Raw genomic sequence first — 21,622 nt, 5'->3', positions numbered from 1 at the left:
TGGGGTTTCCAGTGTGACAGAATGAGACCACGGGGTCCCGATACACGGGTGATGGCAAGAGGAGAAGAAGACGTGAAAAAATTATAAATTGCAGGGAATGGTGGTATCTGCCATATAGTATTATGGAGGGAAAATGGTTTTGTAACTATTTTTGTAATTTGGGGGTTTGGAGATGAAAGGGGGGGCTCTTGTTAATCATTTATCACAAGTTGTTTTGGAAAGTGTTTCGATGCAATGGCTCTGTTTAAAAAATGTTTTTAAAAAAGCAATATATTAGTACCCAGCCTCTTTCAAATACACGAATATGCAGTTACTGGGAGTGTTGTATGTTCATTTTTTTCTGCAAAAGGAGATCCATGGCATTAGGACATCATTTTCACAGCCAAGGGCTCATCCTGATGCAGCATTTGTGGCTCAGTGTTTCTCCACCTTTTCTCTCAATGGCTGAAAGAGGGTCACGAGATTTACCGGACGTTGCATTCTGATGGTGGCCGGTCTAACGCGCCACTATTTTTCTACTTAGTGCTGTGTTTGCCCCAAATTATGCTTGGCAGTACCCAGTAAGGATCCACCCTTCAGTAAAATTCAAGTGTGCCTCCTTATGCTGAAATTCTGCATAAAAAACCCGGATTATCCAAAAAGTTTAATGGACGTCCTTTGAGGATTATAGAAACTGCCCCCATGAGTTGTCTTTCTCAAAGAGGTCTTGTAAGAAGGCTCAGTAGCAGGCCAGGACTTTATTTTTCATTTTTTTGTAGCTCAGATGTTTTATATATATATATATACACACATACAAAATTACACAATATGACAGCAGCATTTGTTCATCTTTGTAAGGCGGTGTGGAGCGAGAAGGGTCCCAGATTCCCTCTGAAAGCTCAAGGGGGAGTGGAGACGGGGTGGTTTTTTCTCCATACCATCTGAATTAGGTTCTCAAGGTGGTCTTCAAGTACCAGGATTATGGGAGGGCAGGAGAGAAGCCTTGCTGAATTATGTCTTCACACGAAAACTTTATCGTGTGCCAGAATAAAAACAGTCGGTTCTTCGTCCATTTTGGATGGGTTTCTGTTCATGAATAAATATACACACACAAACACACCTTTTATGACTTGTTTTAAGGAGATTTCGGTGGCATTCCAAGCACCATAAAAGGTGAGGAGAGCTCAGAAAACATAATCCTTGGGAATACAAGGTCCTTAATCTCCACCCTCCACCTCACCCTCAGGAAAAGTAGCTTCCACACACACACAACCAGGGAGCTGTGAGGAGACTCTTTGCCTCACGTCCATGGCTTAGAAAGGCCACATTTTTGGACTAAAAATCACACTGGCCATATCGACCGTGGGGTTCTGGAAGCTAAGAGGCAGAGCACAACTTTTCCAGACACGGATCTCAAGTCTGCTCTTTGTGCGGAACTCATCGATCCATCCGTTGGTTTATTAGTCTCATTTTCATATGGAATGGAAGCTTCCCAAGTTCGCCACTTAATCCAAAGTTTCGAGAGGTTGCCAAGACATGGATTAAAAAAGCATCCCCACCTGGATGCGATGGGTCTAAAGCAGCCTGATGCGAGAATCCAGCTGCTGCAGATGATCGAGGACCCCGTGGGGAATGGCCGGGTTCCACAACCTGGAAGAGTTTTTGAAGACAAAGGGGGGGGGGAGAGAGGAAGAAAAACTAGAGACTGAGCAAGTTAGCTTCACACACCACGTCTGGTAAAGCAAACGCTGCTTAACACGGAGGCCCCTAAGGGATCCGTCAAAGGCACATCCGAAGCTGCGCAGGATGAGAAAGGCTCACCTCACTCTCTGGATGTGGGGGCACCTTCTGATGCTCTCCGTGAAATGCTGGGCTCCGCCGGCCGTGATCTTGTTGCACTGTATGCTGAAAAGAAATCGTCATTTCCGTTTTTATGTCACAACAGTGGCTGATATTTAGCCAAATAACCCCAAGTAAAAGAATATGGATTCTCCTGGAAATTTTAGCTTCTCGTGGCCATCGTTGGAAAGATGAGGGGTGTCGGAGAAGGGACCAGACAGAAGTCGACACAGATCAGGCCCACCGTGAAGACGGTGAGAGCAGAAAAGATCTTTCTCTGTCTTTCTTCGTGCCTGCATTTGGAATGTCCCACCATCGACAGATGGGACTTGGGACCAACAAGAGAAATAGGGTCCTCCCTCCAGATTGCCTTGTGGAACCCCCTGCCACAAGACAGTCTCTAGCGCATAGCATGCTGCGTTCCCCGTCCATGGTGGGGAAATACTGGCTTGCCTCAAACACACCACCGACATTGTGGCTACAATGCTCATATCTGGGGGGGGGGGGGGTCCTGGCTTCTCCCCCTTCCCTCGGCGGAAGTTTCTAGGCTTCAAGAATCTGCTAGTGGACAGTGTTGGGACACTTACTCCAGGACCCGCAAGGAGGACATCCGGGGGAGCCTTTTGGCCAAGTGTTCGGCTCCAGCATCTCCAATGTTGTTATTGTACAAGCTGGGGGGGGGGAGAGAGAGAGATCAAACAAACAGAAAAGTTTGAGCTGCGGGAAGCAGATCCTGCACAAATGTGTCCACATAACAGAATAACAATAATAGCCATTAGGTAGAGCACAGCAGGCTGAAACCAAAGCAACGGGGGGGGCTTGGGGGCTTGAGTGGATGGGAAGGTTCTCGGAGGACCCCCTTGCCAGTGTCACTAGTTTTTCTTGCAAACCGAATGACACAGTTAGGGGAGGCAGCATTAAAAAAGGCCCAGTCCTTTGCAAATGTATCACGTCCCTTCTGCCCCCCACCCCAGACACACATTGTAGGTCAAGCATTTTTTGATGATATATCTTGGAGAAACAGCAAGAAAACGAGCACACGCATGGCTTCGGAGCTAGTAGAGGCGACATTGATGCAGAGAAATGACCGGAGCCCTATCGGTTAATGGAGAAGTCATTTGAGCAACTGGATCCCCTGCTGCAGGAGAGGGTTCTCCCTGCGTGGGTTCTGCCTGTTTCATTTACTGGCCGGAATCCTACTGGAGATTCACACCCGGAGTTCAGTGTAATTGTGTAAAATCCCAGTGATAAATTGCTGCTCATGTTCCTGACCACCTGTTAAGTCGTGCAGCTGGCACGAGACCAGGATTGTGAGCAGCCACATCCCCATTAGCTACAGTTTCCCCCACCAGTATTTACGTGAGCACCCCTGCATAAACCTCCTGGTTTCTGGCCTGTGTTTCCAATGTCTAAGGTTTCTCGTTTCTAATTCATTGTATGAATTTACACTCGCTTGTAACAAACTGCTTCGAGTTGACTTGTGGGAGAGAGGCGGGAGATAATTCAGGAAAAGGAAGGAAAGGAAACCAAACCAATCTAACTTGAGGGGAGACCTTGTGCCTTTGTTAGGGAGATGAGGAAGGAAGATTTTAACCATGTACCGACCTCACTCTGGGGAAATGCCAGCAGTACTTGATAGTTTTTTGAAATCATGCAGTTTCATTCCGTCAGAGAAAGGGAGAGCAAAACCCCGGGGGCTCCTACCTCAGCACCTTCAGGAGAGACAGCAACGGGAGTGCTTGAGCTAACGTCTGCGCTCCCACATCCGTTATCTTGTTCCGAGACAAGCTGGAAATAAAATGCAGGTGACCAGAAGGCCATAGGTGTGTCAGATTTCCGGTACATCATTTTCTTTCCCAAATCCCTTGGCCGGCTGGTGGCCATCTGTTTCGAGAGCAAGCGTCACCCCAGAAAAAGGTACAACATGACATAACAGGCTGGGATACCCAGAAGGGAGGCCACCTGGGATGGGCATATCGTTCTTGGTCTCTGGTGCCCTGTCAGCTTTAGCCAGCAGCACCAATGGTTATAGAAGATGGGATTTGTGATCCAGAAGCTTTGGGAAGGCCACCCATTGCCCATTTGAAGAGCCAGTAGCTCCACCATGGAGGCCCTTTTACTGTGGGGGAAGGGAGGGGAGGCTCCCCATCAAGGCTGTCTTCAGCAGGAGGTTGGACTCAATGGGCTTCGAGGCCCCTTCCAACCCCAGGATTCTAGGATTCTATGAGCGGGCAACTTACTTCAATGTTTCCAGTAAGGTCAATCGAGGAAGGACCTTGCTGAGGAGTGCCACTCCTTCATCTCCGATTTCGTTTTCGTTGGGAGAATCCAAGCTGCAAAACAGCCAGAAATATTGATGGCCATTGATTGGGAGTTATCATGCATAAGAACAACGAACTATTTTTCAAACACCGTAAAAAGTCATATGAGCAGATTACAAGGAACGGACACCGGATAGGGACAGATCCCAATTTCTGAACTAAATGGGCCTCGTTCAGCCTAAATTTCTACAGGGTCCACATTGAAATGGAATGGCTGGGTCTGGTTCCAGGAGAATGCAATGCAAAAGCCACGAATCAGTGCAGATCGAGGGCATAAACAGAACCCGATTGGGCACAAATTACTTCCAACTACTAAGTTATTTTGTTTAAAGCAAACTTCAAGGATACCTCCTGGTCTGAAAACCTCCAGAGCCAGCGGTCTCAAATTTGGCCCGCAAACTCCCTTCTTTGGGCTTTACCGCATCTCCAAATTTCCCATCTATCGGTGCAAAAATGTGCAAAGTGATTCAAATCCAAAGCCATGGATCGAAACGGAGGGGACGCCCGCTTCTCCAGATCCATTTGGATCCATTCTGAAGGCCCCCAAATGGCCTCCTGATTCGGAGTTTCTCCTACCCGCACACCTCTTGGCTGAAATATGGAGAGCAACATAAAGCTGCCGTACTGCACTCACTCTAGCTGCCGAAGAGCTGGGAAGGCGTCCAGGATCCCAGCCAACTTCTGGAAGCCCCTGAAGCCAAAGAGAGGGCCTAGCCTGAAAGGCAAACGAGAGGAAGGGATTGCCCAGTGCCTCCTGCGCCGAGGACTTTTCCAAGCACAACGATATGGCAAGAGCTGGTTTCTCTCTTTACGGTCCTTTTGGATCAGGGCAACGGATGGGCGGCAGGAAGGCAGCTTTGGAAGGCCTTCCTCCAGAACAGGAAACTGGTATTCATCCCGAGTTGTTCCTAAACTGGTCAGGTTTTGCACAACAACCCTGAAGAGTCTCACTCTTACCAAGAAATGTATGTGCACACTTTAACTGGAAAACTGCTCAGACCCAGGACAGGTTCTTATCCGTGCTCTGTCAATGCCTGAAAATCCAATTAAAACTAAATTTTAAAGGGTCAAAACCTACCGCTTCTTAACAATCCTCTCTTACTTACATAAATTCCAGATGCTGGAGGTTGGTAACAGCTGGAATGTAGGATTTCTTCCCGTCGGCGGCGACGTCTGTCTTGCTAAATGAGAACAATTTGAGAGAAGAAGATTAGCAGTGCATGATATTTTTCAAAGAGAAGTATGCCGTTAACAGGCAGTAAAGACGGCATATCATTAGAGCTGAAAGCACATTCAAGTTTCAGAGAGGCTGTCTACCTTGGGCAAATTTGACTTCAGAGTAGTCCCATGCCTGACAGTGTAATCTTTGAAGTGAGAGAAGCTCCTGCTGTGACACTCAGATGCTTACACTAGTTAAGAATTCCCCTTTGCCAATGACAGGCTGTCTCTAATGTCTATTTCTGGCTGAAGAGGGCAACGGGTGCTAGCCCTTTCCTTCAAGTATAAAAACAGACTGTCCACCTTTTGCAGCTGACCCAGAACCCACTCTGTCCTCTCCAGAAGAGCATTTTCTTGACCTATACGGGATTCCTGCGGTGCAAAAGGAGAGGAGCATTTCGCAGCTCTGCAGACAACTGCGCGGATCCGTGCTCCCCCAGACCCGGTCCCTTGGAGGAACACACCCTCGAGTCATGTCTTCCTGCAAGCGCACAAGCCTGCAAAGGTCTTCCACGTCCTTCATCGTCTCTGCTTTGAAGGGAACCACGCCAAATTTCTTGACGGCTGCCTGCAGCTGCTCCTCGGCCTCCGATTCCCACAGGTCCTTCCAGAGCTGGACGGTGTCGCCGAGGGACGCCCTGCAAAAGAGCGACACCACCCCACGCACATTGGCGACCCGCTGCCTTAGGATGAGCCGACCAGGCCCACGAAAGCTTGACTTTTAAGAACCTGCTTGACTTTTTTTTTTAAAAAAGGCTGGTGCCTGCCAGCCGGAGGAGGAAAGGAGTCCCCCCAAGTCTGCCCAAGTTTCCCTCGGCCGTCATTTCCCGTGACCACCTTGGAAGCCAGCCCTGGTCCCTCTCATTGGGCTGCTGGACCAGTTGAGCCACAAACCCCCACCCCTGGTGGTCCCCAAATCTAGTAGCCTGAAGTCTCCTTTCCATCCTAGGAAGGACCAGACCTTGAAAATATTATCCAGAGCACCAGAGTCCAGTCCCATTCCCTCAAGGAAGCATCACCCACTGAGAAACCACCAAATGTTTCATTCCATTTTAAATCCATTGCTGGGGGGGGGGTGTGTGTGAGAAAAGTTGACTGAATTCATTTTTAAACCCATGATTTCCAGGGTTAGAGAAGATCCCAGCGCACCTGAATGCTGAGACCTTTTCCTCCATGACCAGCCGCCTGAGCCCTCCCGGATCGAGAGCGCTCCCTCTCAGATCTAGAGAGAACGCCTTGCTGGATCTTCTCAAGACTGAGTGCAGGACATAGACGTCGGACGGGTTGAGAGGGAAACCCTGGAAAGAGAGATCCGGCTGGAGTTCCAAGGCCACATGCTGCCAGAGATACCGGTCCCCCGTCTCGTGGACGCAGTGGAGGAGTTCCACCAACTTATCCGGGCCGAAATCCTTGATGGAGAGTTTCCGGATATATTTCAAGAGGCTTTTCTGCTTCTTGGAAACCATCTTCTCGGCGTCAGGCTCCCCTCCTCCTTCTCCGAAGAGAAAGGATGATCTGAGGTCATCCTCTAGGAACAGGAAGCCGGACAAGAAACGGGGCACCAGCCCCCAGGCGGACAGAAACTTCTTAGACTTGCACAGTAAGCACAAGTGTTTCGTCAGCCTTTTGTCCTTAATTTCGCGGGCCAACACCAAATGCAAGGCAAGCAAGAAATGCTGGACCACGAAGGTGGGGAAGGAATACTCGCATTCCCCTTTTCTGCCGTTGCAGTCCTGGGGGAGTCGCACCACCAGCCCGGAATCCAGCGCAAAGTCCCGGACCTTCTCGGAAGGGAAATGGTGGCCCGGGAACACCTTCTGTTGGCTTTCTCCAAGCCGCCAGGCCATCCGGGCTAAGGCGTTGAGGTTCGGGTAATTCGAGGGAGCCCCCGTCTCGGTTGCGAGGTCCAGCTTTCGGAGCAGAGATTTAACGAGGAGGCCTGTGAGTGTGAAAGGCAAGTCTCTGGACCCTAGCTTGAACACCGATTCGCAAATAAACTGACACAAGCCGGGGTGGTAACAGTGGCTGAACAAGCAGGGTGAATTTCTGACTGAATTCACTGCCTCGTCGGCAAAGGGGCATCCGTGAAAATACTCAGCAAGGTACCGTTCGGCTTGCTGGGCAGAGAATCCCACGACTTCCAGGATCGTGTCCATCCTAGGGAGGTACAGATGCAGCCGGTTTTTGGGCCGGCTCGTGAGCAGCAAAGTACAGCCGTTGAGCACCTTCTTCTGGAAGAGGCCGGCCAAAGTTGCCCCAGTACCGCACAACTTGCGACGCGGTGGGCTGTCGGAAGCCAGTGCGGGAAAGCCGTCTTGATTCTCCAGCTCCTCGAAGCCGTCAAAGATGAGAAGGACTCTTCTCGGGTTCTGCAGGAGGTATCGGAAGATTTCCTCCGCGTCTTCCCGAGGGCCGACCGACTCCTCAAACAGGAGGCGTTTAAGGCTGTCCTGGTCCTCAACTGGAAAGTTAATTTTCCGGCAATCAAACCGGAAGACGAAGTCAAATCCTGGCAATCGGTCATTGGACCAGTCCAGACAGATCTTCTGGACAAGAAGGCTTTTCCCCATCCCGGCCTTTCCTAAGATGACAATAACTTTGGTGCCCCCGTCGTTCTTCCCCCGTGTGTGGAACAGCTGGCTCCGCGGTACGACGGTCTTCTCCTGGAGGTCGCAGGCCCTTGGGTCGGCGTTCCTCCCGCTCTTGTTCTCCAGGTGACACTGCACCAGGTCGCTGTCAATATACAGACGGTCCAGGGGGATCTCGTGTTCCAGCGGCACAAATTCGCAGGTGTCTCTGAAGTGGCTTTTCAGCTGAGCCTGGAAGGCATCCGCCGACTCTACGAGGAGGAAAAGAAGAGGACAGGGATGGGATGATGGATCGTGGAGCGTAAACAGCACTCTCACAAAAGGAAATTCAGAAGCTGCCTCTTAATTCTGACCAGTAATTCCTCTCACCGTTGGTTTGTTAGTTTGTTCGTTGGTTCGTTCCTTCCATCCATCCATCCATCCATCCATCCATCCATCCATCCATCCATCCATCCATCCATCCATCCATCCATCCATCCATCCATCCATCCATCCATCCATCCATCCATCCATCCATCCATCCATCCATGTCTGTCTGCCTGCCTGCCTGCCTGCCTGCCTGCCTGCCTGCCTGTCTGTAATCCATTCTTCCCCTGAAAGTTTCATCTGGCTTCCTTTTTCCTTGGGCTCTACTTTTTCCTGAGCTCCTCTCAGGGTCTGCAGACACCTAATCAGGCTGCTGTTCTTTGCAGATGCTATATTTAAAAAATAGAGAGCGAGAAAGTGGGGCAGAAGAGGACCCAGTAACAGGTCACAAAAAACAGCAGGGCAGGCTGTCGGCCTCACCTTTCTGGGAGTACGCAAGGTCTCACCTGTGGTGCTTTCAAAACCAAACCCTCTGTGTGGAAACAGGAGTGGAAGAAGGAGCTCCCTTACCTGGGCGTCGAGGAGCTTGCTCGGAAGGAACAGGCGGGCTTGGGGGCCCTTTATGGGGGGCAACTTCACCTATTAAAAAAACAACCCAGTAGCCTTGTTAGTAGCCACCACAGAGGCCCTCCCTACAAAAAAGCAAGGAGGGGACCATGTTCCATGTAAGGGGGGGGCTGTCATCTTCACTTCCCCATCCACTTTTTCCCCCCAGATCTGTCAGGCAGCAAATCCCATCATCCCCTTGGCCACCTGGACTGAGTCTGGTTGGGGATAATCAGGGCGAGGGTGAAGGTCAGTGCTCGCAGCTCACCTGGCTGGCTCTTCTCCCAGGGGTCTCCTGGTCCAGCCGCTGGCGACGGAGTCAAGGGAGCAAGAGGTTGTACCGTCAGGATCACCTGGATGCCCTTCATACCGGACAGGTAAAGGTCTGTGATGGGGATTGCAGAGGGCGCTGGAGAGAGAGAGAGAGAATTTTTTTTTTTGAAAGATGTGTAGATAGTATTTTCCACAATGTAATTACCAGAAATGGCCACTACGGGGAGCCAGAAACCATGCTCCAGATAGGATTCTCTATTATCCTTGCTTTTTGGCATCTGTAAGTGCGATTTTGGAACCAATCCCCTGTACATATAAGAGTCCTGCTGTAATTAAAAAGCAGACCAGTTTTTTTAATGGTATAGTGGTCCTCAGTAGTATAGTGGCAAAGTATCCCCACCTGTCACGCGGGAGACCGGGGTTCGATTCCCTCACGGGGAGAGTGGTCATGCCCCTGCCCTGGGGAATTCAGAAAACTGTCATTCCGAAAATGTCACTTTTCCAAGCTCTAAGAAGTGGAAAAATGAGAGAGGCGAGCTGGCCAGAAACCTGATCTTCCACCATGTGGAACCCCAAAGCACCTCCCAACCTGATGCTTTTATATTCTGCTTTTTGCAAGGATTTCTGGACTTGGATGCTTCCCAATTCATGACAAAGTTGATCTGGAAGTGACTTTTGGCCCAACAGTGACACACGCCTGATGATACGTCCCGATGAGCCACAGAAGCCAAGGGCCAAAATCTCCCTTCGCTTACCAAAAGCCTTCGGCGACCTCCCCAAGCAACCGACGGTGGCCACCGAAAACTCTACGCGGACGTCACACTGGGAGGCGACGTCGTTTGGAACGATGCGGACGGAGTCTCCGTCCATGATGCACAGAGCCGGGGCGTGGGCTGCAAAAAAATAGAGGAGGGAAAGAAGGATGCTAAGAAATCCCAGGCCATGGCACTTGTTTAATGTTAGGGTAGAGGGGTCTCTGAAGGGGGGGGGGAAGATGGCACGGTTCATTTTGCAGGAATGGCAACAACCCATTCATAGGATCCCATTGGTACCAGGCAGGCTCCCCTGGACTGGGGCCAGAGGGGGAAATGTTGAGCAGGAACCATGAAAGGAGCCAGGGAAGCAGAAAAGACCCCCCGAGACTTGCCGCCGGCTGGTAAGAAGACGGCACAAGGAAGCAGAGCGAGGAGATGCCTCAAAGCAGAGCTCAGAAATGGTGTCTTTGGAGCAAAATCCCAGAATCCTCCCCTTGCAAGGCCAGACCTTCAACGCTGGAAAACGTCTGTACGCCATCTACATAATTTTCTTCCCCTCTGGATCTTGCATTTAGTGTGCTTTGTTTTGTGACTTCCTAGCTACACGGAGTTAATCACTGCCTTCTCTGGCTTCGTTTTGCAACACACACACACACACACACACACACACACACACCGGGAGAATCAATCAAATGAGGGCATTCTACAATTTTTTTTAATGGGACAAATAAGCAAAACAGGGACCTTCCCAGCATTTCCCCATGACTGAGAAGCTGTGTTATTGCTTTACCTGTTTCATGGCCTTATCAGTTTATAGGGCTGGCAACTGCCTGGCAAAAGGGTGGAAGTGGGGGAGGGCATAGCATTGGCAGCTCATTCATGAGATTTCATAAAGAAATAAAGACAGATTGATCGGGTAGGCCGGCGGGGGCGGGGGAACGGCCCTGAGGAACGCAGGAGAAAATGTTGTTCAAGAAGGAGGAAGTACGAAGCCCAGTCAAAAGGGACATTAGATGTTTGTCAGACTGGACGCCACGGAAGCCACTGTCCCTGGGGAAAGAGAAAATGTCCAGGAGAAATGCAATTACTCACCAATAACTTTCCTGCGTTTGGCTTCTGGACCATCAGAACAGCTGCCTGTAAGGTGGACAGAAAAGAGATGAAGGGTTTGCTTGGGTGCCTGTGGCCCGCTGTCACCCCGGATCAAAGACCGGCTGGGGGGGGAATAATTTCTGGTCCCGAAAGCCCCCGCAAGTGGTGTCTTTGTATAAAACGGGATGCAGGAGTCACTAGACCCCCCCCCCATGAAAAAACAGCAACAACTGAGAATAAACTCTGAAGCAGAATTTTGGAATGCTCTTTCCTGGCCTTTGGGCTTGGCTCCTGGTGGTCCTGAGGGTGGGACATGGACCTCCGGACCTTCCAAACTCCCCCACCCCCAGTCGTAGAAGGATGCAATCCCTCTCAAGCGCTGGGCTCATGGGGAGACATGAATTAAGCATAGAGAGGGTTTAGCAGCAGAAACCAATATGAGAGGAAAGAAACTGAAAGGAGAAAAAGACCAGCGTTTGTAACATCTTTGCTTTGCAATATCCAGACTTCTCTGGCCACTAGACCAACGGGCAATGTGGAAAAAGGAGCTTTTCTAGGTTCTGGAGGAACCCCATGGAGGAAGAAGAGGAAGAGGGATATGCCAAATTAAATCCTACTTTGCAGCTTTTCCCCTCCACTCCCTCCCTCCCTCCACCCAGCCACCTGCTCTTAAACCTCCCATCTGATCCAGGGTTCCTCTGGGCAGGTGCAGGAAATGTTATTGTTGAAGAACAGGATAAGAACCAAAGAAGGCTGGAAATAGTTTGGAACCTCGTGGTTTGCAAACGCTGCATGTCAAGCCAGGAGAGGTGACGACCAGGCAGGAGAGAAAGAGGCAAAAGAAGAAGGAAATCTTCGGGGGAGTTTGCCTGCTATTTGCACCAGGCAGGCTAGAAATACTTTTCGAGTGAAAAAGAAAGGAAGCCCAAAATAAATCAAGGCCCGGCCAATGGGTTTCCATCCTTCCTCTTGGCGGTTGCAGCCCCCTAACCCTCAGCAACTGCCCCCCCCCCACTTCCTGCTTGCTTTGCACTTACTGGGCCGCCTCTTTCCCTCCGTGCAGCCACCGCAGCCACCGCAGCCACCGGTGCATTCGGTAACGGTCTCTTCCGAAACTAGGCTTCCTGTTTGGTGGTGGATTTTTTTTAAAAAAAAAGAAAATTAAAAGATTGCTGTTTATGAACTGGATCAAAACCATGATTTGCAAAGAGACACCCCCCCCAAAAAAAACAGGGATTGGGGGGAACAGTGCAGGAAAAAGAAAAAGAAACAATTTAGGGGGTTGCCTTGGGCAGCTGCCTCCCCCTCCCCAGCCCTGTCTTCCCTCTTGGCTGGCTGCTTGCTTTGGTCCCCAGAAACTCTGAACGAGAGGGGAAAGAGGGCTCCGTCCGCAAGGAGCTTGCAAATTCAAGGTGGATAACAAGTCTGAAGGGGGGGGGGAGAGAAGGTGAGATTTCAGGAAGATTCTCCCGGGTTTTAAATCCAAATAACAGCTCCATCCTATCCATTAAAGCGGGGATAGTCCAGTGAGAACTCTTTGGATGGAAGCAGAAACCCTGAAAGTTATGCTTTTTCACTGCAGATGCCAGCATCCACATGCAGGCTGGGGGATTGTGGTATCTGCAGTCCAGGAACCTAACTTTTCCAAGCATTGCATTTAAGAATCACACCAATAAATGAGAGGTCTTCAAAATCAGGGCAACACTCCTTGCACAGGTCCCACGGTGTCTCATGCGGCTGAACGGTGTCCCCCTGGATTCAGCCTCACAGACCCAAATAACTGACCCCGAAATCCACAACCTGGCTTACCAAAAATCTCTTCCACGGGCTGCTCCTGTTGGTCCTCCAGTAAGTATTCAGCCAACGCTGCTGAACAGTTTAAAAAAAAAAAAAGGATGTGAGACAGAGAAACCCCAACCATGTGGGTGATTTCGGTGAAAAAGCCTCCAGACCCTTCATGTACAAGACTGGCACCCCTCATAGCTCAGGATCCCATCCTAAAATCCACTAGATCCCGCGGCTTCTACTGGAACTCCCTTCTTCAAGCCGCCTCCTTCGGTGCCCCTTAAACCCCCCCCCCCCCCAAAGATTGTAGCCTGTCCAAAAGAGCTGATTCCCAAACTCGGGCTGGGGGTGGGACAATCCGTAGAGATTCCCAAAGTATTCTCAGCTTCTCCCGGTGTTTTCTTCCCATGAGAAAAACCGCGGTTCTAAACTTTTATTTCTTGGGGGTGGGAACTCTTCTCCCCCCAACCCAATCTGCACAAAATTAGGGGAGGGAACTGGACGTTGGAATGCCGCGATTTTGCCCATGCAGAAGGGAAGGAAGAGAAGGAACCGCCACCGGCAGGAAGACCAGGAGGCTTGGCGGGACCTCCTTGGGAAGGATCCAGAGGGTCTCCTTCCCGCTCTGCCATCCCAAGACTCATGTTATTATTACCCTGCTTGGTTCCCTTGATGCCCAGGAAGGTCGAGGCATGACAGATAGATCATGTCCAAACTCTTGGTCTTCGTCTTCCCACCAAGGCTCGCTCGCCTGGCCTAGAAGCCACGTCTCAATAACCTCCGGGTTTCCATAGAAGACCCTCTCCCTCCTTGAGCTCACAAGGGACATTTTTGTCTTGCGGCTCTGCCCTGATTTCCTTCTTTTCGGGCTGCTCTTAATGGCAGCTCCCTGATCGGACTGCCCGTTCTTATTCCTGCCTTGCCCTCTCTCGCCTTTGCTCGTGGCTCGTGTCCGTGGGATGTCTCACCTGCAGACAAAACTGCTATGTTTCCACTAGATCCTGAAACTGGAGCCACTGCAAGCATCAACCTGGCCGTTGGCTGGCTGGGTCGTTCCCTTCCCCGTGGAATAAGAACCCTTCCAGTCCTTCCTTCCTTTCTGCCTTCCTTGACCCCGGCTTTGGAAAATCTCTCTCTCTCTCTTTTTAACGTCAGGCAATGCTTGAGGATTTCCTTATTTCCTCCCTCCCTCCCTCCCTCCCTTTTTGTTTGTCTACCATTTCATTTTGCTTTTCTGGTTTGGTTTTGATTTTTAGAGTTCCATTTTATTCTTGTAACAGCAGTTTACACCAGGGCTTCGCAGGTGGTGTCAGCGGCTTTAAAAAAAATAAAAATCACTCGTGCAGACTGAAAAACAAAGAAACCGAAACAAAGAGGTCTGTGTTGTTTTAATGGGTGAAATCTCCTTCGGGTGAAAAGTGGCCTAATGTAATTGAACGGAATTGTATCCAAAGCAAGCCGACGAAAAGGACCTCAACTCAGCCCTGAAATCAAGGCACCCACCGATTTTATCGTAGGCTTCTCTGGTGTTTGAACACTGGCAGACTTCTTCTCCTTCCACCGTGTAAAAGACATCCAGGTCACCGAGAGTATCAGCCGATTGACCTACGGTTTACAAGGGGAGAGAAGAGGGTGTTTATTTCTTGAGTTTTGGACTGGCAGCAGCGAATTGTATATCCCTTAAAATCAAGGGGAGCCCCGGGGTTGATATGAAATAAAATAAAAACAGGTGAGACCTTTACAGACCGTGGGGGGGGGGGGAGAGAAACATCGTACCACATGTGAGCATTTGTGGATGTAAAGTCAGCTTAAAAAATAAGGTAAAGGACAACTGTAATACAACCGAGTCATGGCTAAGGAAGCGGGATGTCAAACCAAGATAAAACTGGCAGCGGAGGATGTGAGAATATGGGTTTTGTAGTACAGAGCGCCCCCCCCCCCCAAGGGCGTTTCCATCTTGGCCTGTGTTGTTTGGAGGAGAAGAGCCAAGATCAAATCTCATGACTGATAAACGTGGCATTCCCTTCTAAGTGCTTGCCAGCCCGGGATGAGGAGACTGTGGGAAAGACTGGCAGTGGCTTATTTAATACAGTACTTAGGTGCTTGGCATTGAACCAGTACAATTTGTATGTTTTTGCATTTCTTTTGTTTTATAACTTTTTACTCTTTTTAAATAAGCCTTTTGTATTTTACCCAAGTGTGATTCTCGGGGACAAGGGTGTGAATGTCTTAGCCACAAGGGCTATGTTTGCAATTTTTATTCTTTGGGTGTCCTACCTGGTCAGGCTGGTGTGCAAGGCATAAAGTACACAGCCAAAGAGTATTTAAGCCCAAATAAGGGAGGAACTGGAAATCTAAGGTTAGAAGCTTGCCCACTCACGCACCTTCTAGGTCTCACGCAACTGAGGGAGAAAGGGTGGTGGATGATGGGAACTAGAGTCGTGGCACCTTCCCCTAGTGGAATGACTCCCCACCCCCCAAGGAGACGCATCCCTGACCGAGGAGAAAAGATTTCAAGGCCAACAAAAGCAATTTAAAACCAGCAAGTGTTAGTCACAACTGAAGGAGAGCCGGTGAATCAACAGCCTCAATTCCATGTGCTTTAAGGCCAGTAAAGATGAGAAAGGAACTCCCTCAGGGGAAAAGGCGGAAGAATTTCGGCCTGCCTTTCAAAGGGTGTCAAATGCACAAGGAGTTCTGCAGAAAGGTGGGAAGGAGGTGAGCTTAAAGTCAGCGATGATGAGTCGAGAGCGCTCTAGTTCAGATCTGACGGCTGCCTCCGGATCCCTGGGACTGCCCCCCCTCTCTCATCAACCCCCCCCCCTGACTCTAACCAAACTGCAGGATTCTTGCAAACCCCTCCTGGGCAAACGTGTCCAAAGCGCTTAGAAGACCGCGCAGGGGCAGCGCGGAGGGAACTTTGGCCCCATGGCTTGCAGACCGCGGCGGCCCTGAGCCTCCTCCGCCTCACTCAAGAGCTGCAGAACATTTATGGAAACCAGAAACCAACACGGGACGTCCTCCGAGCACCTGCGGAGATCTCTGTGGCTTCTTCCACCTGCATGTAGAGGACCGACTCAGCCACCTCGCTCTGCAGCAGCTCCAGGTAGCTCCGTCCTAGGAGAGCGGCTGGCTCCATGGCATTCTCTGGAGACAACACAGAGCAGATTTAAAAAACTTTTTTTTGCGACTGAGCCGTCATCAGGAGACCAGTCGGAAGGGCTGGAGAGCTCCGTGGTTGAGGTCTCTGGCTTTGGAGCCAGAGGTTGGGAGTTCGATTCTCCACCGGGGGCCTCCCTTGACAAGAGGAGGGTCCCTTCCAGTTCTGCCATTCTAGAACTAAACCTGGATTTACACTCTCCGCACTTGAAGTGTTTCCTTTAAAATGAAGACTGTGCTGGCTGGCGTGCAAAGAAATACAGTGGTGCCCCGCTAGACGCTAACCCTGTTAAACGACAAAATTGCCTGACAATGCCTTTTTTGCGATCGCTATAGCGATCGCAAAACGATGTTTCCTATGGGTTTTTTTCGTTTAACGATGTTTAGGTCCCTGCTTCGCGAACCGATTGTTCGTAAGATGACGATTTAAAACAGCTGATCGGCGGTTCGCAAAATGGCTCCCCACTATTTTCCAGACCTATTTCCGCAAGACAGGGGTCACAAAATGGCCGCCCTATGGAGGATCTTCGCTGCACAAGCAGGTATTTTCCCAATTGGAACGCATTAACCGGTTTTCAATGCATTCCAATGGGGTTTTTATTTTCGCATGACGGAGATTTTGCTTTACAGTGATTTTAACGGAACACATTATCATCGTCATGCGGGGCACCACTGTATATAAATGAACTAACTATTGCTTTGCATTCGATCCCAATATTTTTGTATATTTCTGTATATTTATATATTTCAGATGTTTTATTTGTGGCTGGTCTTTTGACTGTAATAAAGTTTTAGCCTCCTATCTATAAATGAATGGATAAAAGATATTGTGGCCTTCCTGCCTGAAAGGGCCTCAGCCCATTCTCCTGCGTGGCTCAAGCTGCCCGCCCGGTCCGAAGCTCCTGGGCCTCTGATCCATGTGTCGCCCTTGAGCTCCGACCTCGTGGCTGGCCATGGCACACAGCATGATTGCTTCTGAGGGGGCATCTGCTGAGGTTGCCCCCCACCCACCCAATTTCCAGGGCATCCTCTCATCCAAGGACCAGCCAGCCCCCCAAATCAGCCAAGTCGGGATGTGTTCAGGGTGGCAGAGTGAACTACACGTCCCATGGTCCTCTCACCCACAGGGCCGGTGGCTCTGAGCAGCTGCGATCCAGCCACCCCCTACTCCAGAAGGAAGATGAGGACGGGGTGAGGAGAGAAGGTCTCGATCCGGGCGTGGCATCATCACAACTCCTCCCGCTTCTGCTCTCGGTGATTCTGCCCAGATTTGTGCAGGATGAATTCCGGCTCGGCTCACGGGTCCGCCAGGGCAAGGGAAGACCAGCCAAGAGTGCCAGCGTAACCCCCGCCCCGCTCCGTAAATACGGAAAGGAACCGAGGGGGGAAAGGGATGTTGTTTGTCCATGGGAAAAATAACCGCAACATGTTTCGTTCTGATACGAAGTGGGATGTGACTTCTATTATTTCATCTCCTGCAACTTGAAATGAGGATGTGGCTTTTGTAACCCACATCGAGAATGGCACATATCCTGTACAATGATCTACACAGGGAAGTATTCCCAGTGTGGCCACTTTCCACAGGCTCAGTTCCCTCCAGAAAAGCTATTTCCCCTGCAAGCTATGTTTGTTTTTGCCATATTCCTGCTCATTTTCACCAGTCCACAGACATTTCTGCTCCAGAAAACCTGCTAGATGTGTCTGTGTCGACCAAGACAGAGCAGGGCTTTTGCGCAGGTAATGGCCCTCCATGGCCCCTTAGGGACAAAACCTCCCTCAAGGACTTGGCACGGGAGCAGAGAGAGCTTGTAAGGACATTTCCCGCCCAGCAGCTGTGAGGACGGCAGCGAAGCTCAGAGAGAAACGCTTAGGGGACTTCCGAGCGATGTCGTGGCCCCTACATATCTGGGGAGGGGAAAGGGTTAAAAACGGGGCTTTGATGCTCCACAAAACCCCCGGAAACCTCTTGCAGAAAAACTGGGGGGCCGGGAGCAGGGAGGGGCTTGCATCCAGGCAGCACCTTTATCCTTCCACGTGAGAGGTCCCTTTTCTCCTTGTTCTTTTCTCTTCCTCTGCAGTTTCCCCTTCTCCACTGGCTTTTTAAAAAAGGTAACTCTGCTGTCCATAACAAAGTATTTTTTAAAAAAAGTTCCAAATTTCTCCGCCTCCCCATAAAAGCTTCTTTAGACTCAACAGTTAGCCCAGTTTGCTCTTACTGCAGAAAGCAGATCTTGGGGCAGGGAGAGAGAGAGACCCTCTTTGGTAGCGTATAAATTGCACGTCACAATTCTTTTTAAAGATGCAAGGCCAAAGGGCCAATGAAAACTGCATTGGCTAAAGCTGGGAAAAGATTCATCAAAATAAATTTTTAAAAAGTGTTCAAATCCTGTTTAAAAGAAATTCCTTGAAAGTAACTAGAAAAGTTGCCCACTACATCTGGGAAAGGAGCTTTGGAACTAGTAGTTGGATTACTTTTACAGGAACTTTGCAACTCTGCAATTACTTGTTCCCCAAAGTAACTAGTTTCAGGTAACTCCATTACTTCCAAGCTCTGCGTAGGTTCATGTAACTCCAGAAGGGCGCTCAAGGCAGAACTTTGGAGCAGACCTCCAGAATCAGAAGGAGCCCCCTCCCCACCTCGAGAGGCTGGAAAATTGTGATTCCCCAAAGTAACTTCTCCATGCTTTCTCTCGCACTCTAATATTTCAAGTCCAGAGAAGCTGGCAGCCGACCGAGACCCTGAAGGGTAACCATTCCAGGGGCAAAAATGGGGTGAAATAAGGTTGCAAATTAAGTCTTCCCCAATCAGATGAAGGACTACAACTCCCATGCCCGATGAAGGTGATGGGACATGTAATCCAGGACATCGGAAGACACCAGTGGGGAATTGCTGGAGAGTGTGGATCGGGTGCAGCTCAACCCCTTCTGACCGGGGGGGGGGCTGGAAGAGCCAGGATGGGGCGGGTGGCGGAGCTGGCAGGCAGGATCCTGCTCACTCCAGGCAGCTGGGCATCGGCAGAGAGAGCGGTTCGAGCCGCACACCTCCAGCAAGGGCCCAGGACACCAAAGAGGAGGGGGGGGGTTCGGGCAGGGAAGCAGAAGGGAAAGGGCCGAGGCAGGTGGAAGAGACGGCCAGCTGCCAGGGGTGGCGGTGGAGGTGGCGGAGGCAGCGACTGGGGGGGGGGGGAAGGAAGACTCACCTTGGAGAAGCTGGTCCCATTGCTCCGCCTGCAAAGCCTGTTGGATGCAGAGCCCTGCGCTGCACGCAGCCATGGTGCCAGCTGCAGGAGAGCTCCTAGCAAGCCCTCCGGCTGTGCCCAGATTTTTACCCGGCAATTCAAACACGAGGTTGTCAGTAAACATCCCAGGGGGAAACCCAAAAAGAAGGTAAGGAGGAAATTCCCTTTGGTTTAACGGCAACGGGCCTTACGCTCTCACCCTGAGAAAATGTGGCCAGCACCTCCTTCCTTCTGTGCAGGATGGCCGGCCAGCCCACCCACCCGCCCCCTGTTCCTGGAGGTCCCCGCCATGAAATCTGCCACCTGCTAAATAAAACCCCAGCGACTTCTCTTTTTCTTTAGCATCCTTTCTGCATCCCCGGCCACCGCGTCCTTTCGGCGAGGTCCTCTGGAGCCCAGCGCTTGCCAGCGCGGCGCAGAGATGCTTCTCGCGTCCCTGGGCTGCCCCTCTTTGACCCCACAAGCATTTTTTGTCTCGAGCACAGGGCTCTCTTACCTTCCTCGGCTGGCTGCAGAGAACTTGTCCGGACAAAAGTGAAAGTAAGCTTCTGTGAATCCTGTTTCGCTTTCTGTGCTTTAAATGTTTGGGCCAGGAATGAACTCTACCCACGCTCTGAGTGAAGGTCTGGGGGGACCTTCAGGCGTACGTGGACTTCATGGCGATCGCTTCGGACCCCCGGACACTCTTCCTGGATGGCCCAGCTGCCCCAAACGGTCAGGGAAGAGTCCCTGCCGTTCCCTGAACGCTGCTTTCTGCCTTATTGCTCATGTGCTGACAGGTGCGCACCTGTGCTATAAGGCTCATGGCTTATTCTCATAGATGCCTCTGGGGGTTTCCAGTGGAAGGCTACTGGCTCAACGAAACAGGGCCGTTTGCTGAAGATCAGCATTGAGTGCCCGTCATAGAAAACGTGAGCCAGTGGGTCAGGAAGGGGTGGGGGTGGGCTACAGATAAACAGATAGCCAGGGAATCATGGATCTCTGCTCACCACCACCATCGCACCGGGGGGGGATCACAACACAGCTGTTTCCCCATTTCCAGCTGTTGATGAACTACTGGATAGTCCAGTGGCTGAGGTCTCTGGTGGCAGAGTCAAGAGGTCGGGGGTTCGATTCCCCCACGGGGCCTCTTTGACAAGGGGTGGACTTGGTGGTCCCATAGGGTCCCTTTCCAGGTCTGCAGTTCTAAAATTTATTTATTTAAACCTCAAGCCCACCATTTAAGCCCAATGAAAACACGGGCCCAAGCAAAAACACCACTGAGGATGTTTCCTTGTTGGGGAAAAGAAAGGCGAACTTTGAACCGCAAAGCACAAGATATGCCCTTGGTCTAGATGGGCGGGAGAAAAATCTAATCAATAAATAAGAATGAGTGGATGGGTGGGGTTGAATAAAAGGTAGCCTTCTTTTGGGTCACAGGTTTCACAGCCTTCTTGCCACAACCCTTTGGGGGGGGGGAACCATGTGAACACGACAGAGGGCATCTCCTCCGTTCCATTAACAGTGGAAGGAAGATTTAAATTGCAGAGTCATCATTTAAGAGTTAGAAAATGTTGTCCCGCCCCATTTCCCCTCCCCAAAGTCTCTGTGTCTGCAGAGTCAACCGTCAATGCCTCCCCCAAATGACCAAGCAAACGCAAGCGAATCTTCAGCTTGTAGACCTGCAAAAATCTCATGGCAGGAAAAACAGACACCTTTTAGCACTTAAGGCAGCTTTACTTCCAACAGGGAAGCTGGCTTTTTGCCTGCTTCTGCCCCAAAGAGGCCTCACTAGCAGAGCTGAGAATGGATGTTTTGTAAACCATTTCCCCCACGCTGGAAATGCTGAGCGTCCAGGGGATTGTGTTGCACCAGGTAAACTTACCGTCTGGGTCTCTCCTTTCAGGTGATTCAGGGGCTGTAGCATCTTCTTGGCAGCTCTCTTGGCAGACATGCTATCAGCATCTAAAAAAGATGAAGTGAAAAAAGAAAACGGCAGCAACCGTTCGGAAGTTCACACATGCAGTTTCCTCATTTAATTGAAAATTTTAATAGAGCTTCCAAGTAAACCCAACTGCAGATGGACAGATATGTATTTAATGCTAGCACAGGAAACACTGACCCGCTGCAGTGCCTTCAGAAAGCAAAAACCATCATCTGGGCCTGAGTTTTAGTTCTTGAACGGTTATTACAGACTTGGAACTCCTCCAGAGGTCACTGGGCGGTGGCAACTCCCATGGGCCCCAGGTAGTCTAGTCAAGCGGCAAGGGAGGATGGGACGTGCAAGCCAACCACATCTGGAAGGCCATCCCAGCCTCTTCCCTGGGCAAGTCCCACGACCTGTAAGAAAGGATGGGTTCCATTTCCACTATTTTAAAAAAAACAATCTCTTTTCAAGAGACGACACGAATGCCAAAAGAAGAGGGTGAAAGGCTTGGAAGCCAAGCCCTGCGAGGCAGCGGTGATGGCATTCAGAGAAGAGG

The 21,622-nt window shown here is 50.5% G+C and overlaps 1 protein-coding gene across 7 annotated transcripts; it reads right to left on the bottom strand.

Moving 5' to 3' along the window:
- Positions 1–718: 718 nt before the first annotated feature.
- Positions 719–19,650, bottom strand: CIITA (class II major histocompatibility complex transactivator). 7 transcript variants are annotated; one of them, XM_072982624.2, is made up of 18 exons: positions 19,122–19,650; positions 14,266–14,367; positions 12,787–12,846; positions 12,015–12,101; positions 10,978–11,022; positions 9,886–10,023; positions 9,126–9,266; positions 8,822–8,890; positions 6,507–8,196; positions 5,717–5,995; positions 5,246–5,320; positions 4,774–4,854; positions 4,059–4,151; positions 3,523–3,606; positions 2,406–2,489; positions 1,801–1,884; positions 1,539–1,629; positions 719–1,065 (listed from the first exon to the last, which is right to left on the bottom strand). In XM_072982624.2, exons 1-17 carry the CDS (start codon positions 19,282–19,284, stop codon positions 1,554–1,556), a joined length of 3,351 nt encoding a protein of 1,116 aa, XP_072838725.2. In that variant the 5' UTR covers positions 19,285–19,650; the 3' UTR covers positions 719–1,065; positions 1,539–1,553. The 7 variants fall into 7 exon arrangements, with proteins under 7 accessions (XP_072838725.2, XP_078237449.1, XP_078237447.1 ...); XM_078381323.1 differs by having other exon boundaries at positions 5,822–5,995; XM_078381321.1 differs by lacking the exon at positions 19,122–19,650 and adding an exon at positions 15,793–16,778.
- Positions 19,651–21,622: the final 1,972 nt, after the last annotated feature.

This window comes from Pogona vitticeps, chromosome 13, assembly GCF_051106095.1.
Source record: "Pogona vitticeps strain Pit_001003342236 chromosome 13, PviZW2.1, whole genome shotgun sequence".
Taxonomy (NCBI): domain Eukaryota; kingdom Metazoa; phylum Chordata; class Lepidosauria; order Squamata; family Agamidae; genus Pogona; species Pogona vitticeps.
Note: the sequence above shows the minus strand (reverse complement) of the source record. Positions and strands in the feature narration are given on the sequence as shown.

What these genes read in the sequence shown, in the direction of transcription:
- CIITA (XM_072982624.2), bottom strand. Translation starts at nt 19,284, where the DNA reads ATGTTTACTGACAACCTCGTGTTTGAATTGCCGGGTAAAAATCTGGGC. An exon ending in AGAAGCCTACGATAAAATCG is followed by an intron (nt 12,847 to 14,265) that starts GTGGGTGCCTTG and finishes TAAACTGTTCAG; the next exon opens with CAGCGTTGGCTGAATACTTA. An exon ending in CCAGCTCTTCGGCAGCTAGA is followed by an intron (nt 4,152 to 4,773) that starts GTGAGTGCAGTA and finishes GCTGTTTTGCAG; the next exon opens with CTTGGATTCTCCCAACGAAA.